The sequence below is a fragment of the Pinus tabuliformis genome, chromosome 4_1, assembly GCF_031772625.1.
Source record: "Pinus tabuliformis cultivar Carrire ecotype Pingquan chromosome 4_1, CPIR1, whole genome shotgun sequence".
In the NCBI taxonomy this organism is placed as follows: domain Eukaryota; kingdom Viridiplantae; phylum Streptophyta; class Pinopsida; order Pinales; family Pinaceae; genus Pinus; species Pinus tabuliformis.
In genome coordinates, this window is record NC_142303.1 from 566,092,901 (window position 1) to 566,097,149 (window position 4,249).

The following is a 4,249-nucleotide window of genomic DNA, read 5'->3' on the forward strand; positions in this document are numbered from 1 at the left end:
TTGTGTAATGTAAAGGAGGTTGCCCCCTTAAAGAGGCTGATTTTGAAGTCGTTGATCTATCTTTTCTTCTATTTTATGAGTTGGTTGGATAATATATCATGTACTAACTTTGATATTTTACAGATCATCTCTTGTTGCAAGAATATGGCGTATTTTAAGTTTTAATAGAAAAAATCAAATACCATTTGTTTAATGAAATTGAAAATATAAGAAATTTATGTTTTTTTAATTTTTATTTATTTTTTGAAACAAATGTCACAATTTAGGCAGGGTAAATAGCCAGATTAAGTACTTCAACAATTCATATTTTAAAGAATCTAAAAAAAATTCAAAAAAAAAATCACTTTAATAAAAAATTTAGAACTTAAAAAAATCTATGAAAAATATTTTGTTGGCTGGGTCAAAGTAGTTTGAATGGAAAATCAATTCCTATGCCCCTTCTATGACATGGACTAATAAAAAAAATTTTGAAGTAGAAGATGTGGTTATTTAAGTATATTTTTTAACATATTTAGTTATTTATATCAAGCCTTTAATGGAACGAACAAGAAAGTAAAATTTGTTTTCAGATTTTTATGGATGGAATTTGTAGGTTACAAGTTTGGAAGGTCTTCCAAAGTCTTTAATCTGAAAAATATTTTATCTTCGAAACATAAAATTAGAAAACAAAGAAAATATCTCAAATAAATATAAGAAATACCAGACAAAAGAAGGAAATATAGATAAGCTTGTACAAAATCCTAAAAATCTAAGAAAAGAAGAACACAATTTTCCAATAATGAAAAATCCAAGATAGAGAAAATAAAAAAAAGTCAACTTGTACAAAATCCTAAAGATCCAAAAAAAATAATAATAATAAATAATAAAATAACGAATAATTAAAGTATTTAATAAATTAAATAATAATAAAAATATTTGATAAATTAAATAATAATAATCAAATTTGATTCAATAAAATCTTTCATAAAAATCACATGTCATATAATAATATATAGATTTTAAAAATAATATAATAATTAAAAATATCATATAGTAATTAATACAATTAATAAATTTAAATTACAGTGCCTTGTTTTTTCAAATACATGTCCTTTTACATATCCAGGATATCTCTAAAAGTATAACTCTAGAACTACACCTTGATTCTCAGACATAGGATAGGGCTCCCAATAACATTTCATTTCTGTGATAAAGTAGTCTAATGGAATCATATTTGCTTTAAAAAAAAAAAAAAAATTGACGTTTTTATTGGATCACAACTCTAGTGGATCAATTGAGCCAAAATTTTCATTTTACATCAAAAAGTTTGAAACAAAAATAACATCTATATACTCAATGTATATCTTGGTGATGGCCAATTGCAACATTTAGTGTGGAATTTACATTCCAACACATGACTATGTTCGTGATTTCTCGTTGGCTGGTGTGTCTCTTGCTTTAAAGTAAAGAAATTCCTTCTGCGCTGCTGTGTAGCCTAGTAGCTTTAAACGAGGCATTAGCCAAGTCCATGGAAAATTCACCTTCATTGACATGATTAAAATTTATACCCCTGGGCAGACCTTGAAACTCATGAGAAAGTTCTTACATGAACTGAATATATATGAAACTAAATGTGAAATGAACTCTTTTAGAAGATAAACTGGCAGGCTGGTAGAGCCAGAATTAAACAAGACGTTTCACCAAAAAAGTTGACTTTTATTTTCTCGACTGTAATGACATCTCTTACAGCTGGGGTGAAGAACAACTGCATAAAAACCACGGAAAGTAATTTTCAATTTTAAAAATGATGTATATGATATAAAAATAACAAAAGAAATACAAAGATCTTAATATCTATATGATGCAGAGAAAAAACACAAAAACTAACCTTACTGTACATTTTTTATTGGAGATGTGGATGGATTCTGAACAATGAAATTGATCATGCAGATACAGTGTCTCCTGCACATTTTCCACATTTATCAGACGTACATTGATGTTGAACAATAAAGTTATATATACATAAATTGCAAAAGCATTGGACTCAAAAATACATAGACCTAATTATATTCGTTCAGTTCAGCTATACAAATCCAACTGTTACCTTATCACAAATCTTCAAAATGTTGAAGAACTTTCATAAGCATTGTTACTGGTGGTGCTTTTATTAGCTGCCAGGGTCCACATATCTGATTGGAATTTCGGATCTTTATCGGTTCCCAAAAGAGTGTTTAGTGTGTTTTGCAATGTGTTTACAATATTTGTCATATTAGGCCGTTCTGAGGGAGATTCTCTTGTGCAAAGCAAACCCACACTTATCAGTTGACTAATGCAATTGAGTTTTTTATCTTCTTCATTGTTGTTCATGTCAGTTCTCTTTAATAGATTCTTATCCACCACTTCCTCAACTTGATGTGGAAAATTGCTATTTACCCAATTTTGCAAGTTCATTCCATCCACAAACATGTTGTGAGTGGGTTTCTTTGGGTCAACATCTCCAATAACACTATTCCATAACTATAAACATCCCCTTTTGGGGTAACAAGTCCACCCAATCCATATTCTGTGTTTAATTTCACAACCAAATAAAGATTCAGATTCAAAGTTTCTGATAGAATAAAAAACTCATGAAAATGCTTAATATGATATCAACAATCTAGTTAAAATTATACCTGGAGGAATGTAGCCTGCAGATCCTTTGAGTGCATGTGTGGAAGTGAAAGCTGAAATGCTAGAACTTGCAAAACATATGGTAGCAATGCCAAAGTCTATCAAATATAATGTTATATCATCACCGAGAAGCACATCACTAGGCTTTAGATCACAATGAATCACTTGCACAAAACAATGGTGATGAAGATATGCCAAACCTTGTGCAATATCTATTGCTTTAATTAGCCTTTGAATCAAACTCAAGCCACTAGTTTCTTGTTCACCATTACCATTTGGATATAACCACCTTTCTAGGCTTCCATTTTCCATGAGCGGAAATATCAAAGTCTTGGAGTGAAGGTCTGAATAAGAAGTTATGGCCTTTATTAGATTTTGATGGCGTACTCTTCTCAAAACATTGCACTCTCTGTAAAAACTCTTGTTTGCCTCTTCATTTTCCAAATTGAAAAGTTTCACAGCCACCCATGTACCATCATTTAGAACTCCTTTATACACTTTCCCAGAAGTACCAACTCCTAACAAATTGGCATCACTAAATTCTTCTGTTGCTCTCATGAGCTCTTCATATGAGATTCTTTGGGGATGCACTTCTAAGGATTCCACGGCTGGTCTCCTATGTGATCTCCATAAGATTCCAAAAAACAAACACAATATAACAAGCATTGTAACTCCTGCAATAGGTATGAAAACTCTTTTCAGATGTGAATGGCTTTTATGTTTGCTAGAAAAGCATCGTGGCAATCTGACCCAACTTCCACATAGACGAATGTTTCCTATAAAAGCTGTGGCATTGAGACTTCTAAAAACTCCATCTTTAGGGACCTCGCCTGATAGCTTGTTATAAGAAAAATTCAAGTGCTGGAGCATTTTGAACTTTTCCAATGACATGGGTATTCCACCAGTGAAATTGTTGGATGATAAATCCATGTCTCGAAGATTTTGAAGCCCACCAAGTGAAACTGGAATTGGACATTCAAGTGCATTGTAAGAGAGATTCAAGTATTTGAGTTCTATGCAGCTTCCAAGTGTGGTTGAAATGTTGCCAGTTAACATATTAGCAGAAACATCTATAGCTTAAACCATAATCATAATGTGGAAGGTAGAGGGCCCTCTAATAAATTGTTTGAAAGGTTGAAATAGAAATCTAAATTTGGAAGACCTGCCACTTCCGAAGGTATGTGCCCACTGAGCCTGTTATATGATAAATCTAGCTGTAATAATTTCACACATTTCCCTATATTTGCAGGTATATCACCTAATAATTGGTTATAATTGAGCGATAGATATCCTAACTGCTAAAGGGAGCCAAGAGAATCAGGGATTGTTCCAAATAGATTATTATAGCTGAGATCCAAAAGCCCTAAGCTTTTGAGTTGCCCAATTTCCATCGGTATGCTTCCTTGTAAATTGTTCCCTCCGAGATACAATCTCTCCAATATTTGAAGCATGTTAAATGAAGAAGGGACTGTCCCTGTTAAAAAATTCGAATCTAAATCAAGAAATGTTAAATTAGTCAGATTGCCAATCTGTGCAGGGATTTCTCCGACTAATTGATTGCCACCCAAGTATATCATGCTCATGTGTTTAGAGAGTTGGC

General features: G+C 31.9%; 1 protein-coding gene across 2 annotated transcripts; it reads right to left on the reverse strand.

The window, feature by feature from the left end:
* Window positions 1–1,186: 1,186 nt before the first annotated feature.
* Window positions 1,187–3,735, reverse strand: LOC149177136 (putative LRR receptor-like serine/threonine-protein kinase At3g47570). 2 transcript variants are annotated; one of them, XR_016258736.1, is made up of 4 exons: window positions 2,652–3,735; window positions 2,084–2,542; window positions 1,878–1,941; window positions 1,187–1,744 (listed from the first exon to the last, which is right to left on the reverse strand). XR_016258736.1 is itself a non-coding variant. In XM_089423307.1 (2 exons), exons 1-2 carry the CDS (start codon window positions 3,703–3,705, stop codon window positions 2,427–2,429), a joined length of 1,170 nt encoding a protein of 389 aa, XP_089279433.1. In that variant the 5' UTR covers window positions 3,706–3,735; the 3' UTR covers window positions 1,980–2,426. The 2 variants fall into 2 exon arrangements, 1 of the variants encoding a protein (XP_089279433.1); XM_089423307.1 differs by lacking the exons at window positions 1,187–1,744; window positions 1,878–1,941 and having other exon boundaries at window positions 1,980–2,542.
* Window positions 3,736–4,249: the final 514 nt, after the last annotated feature.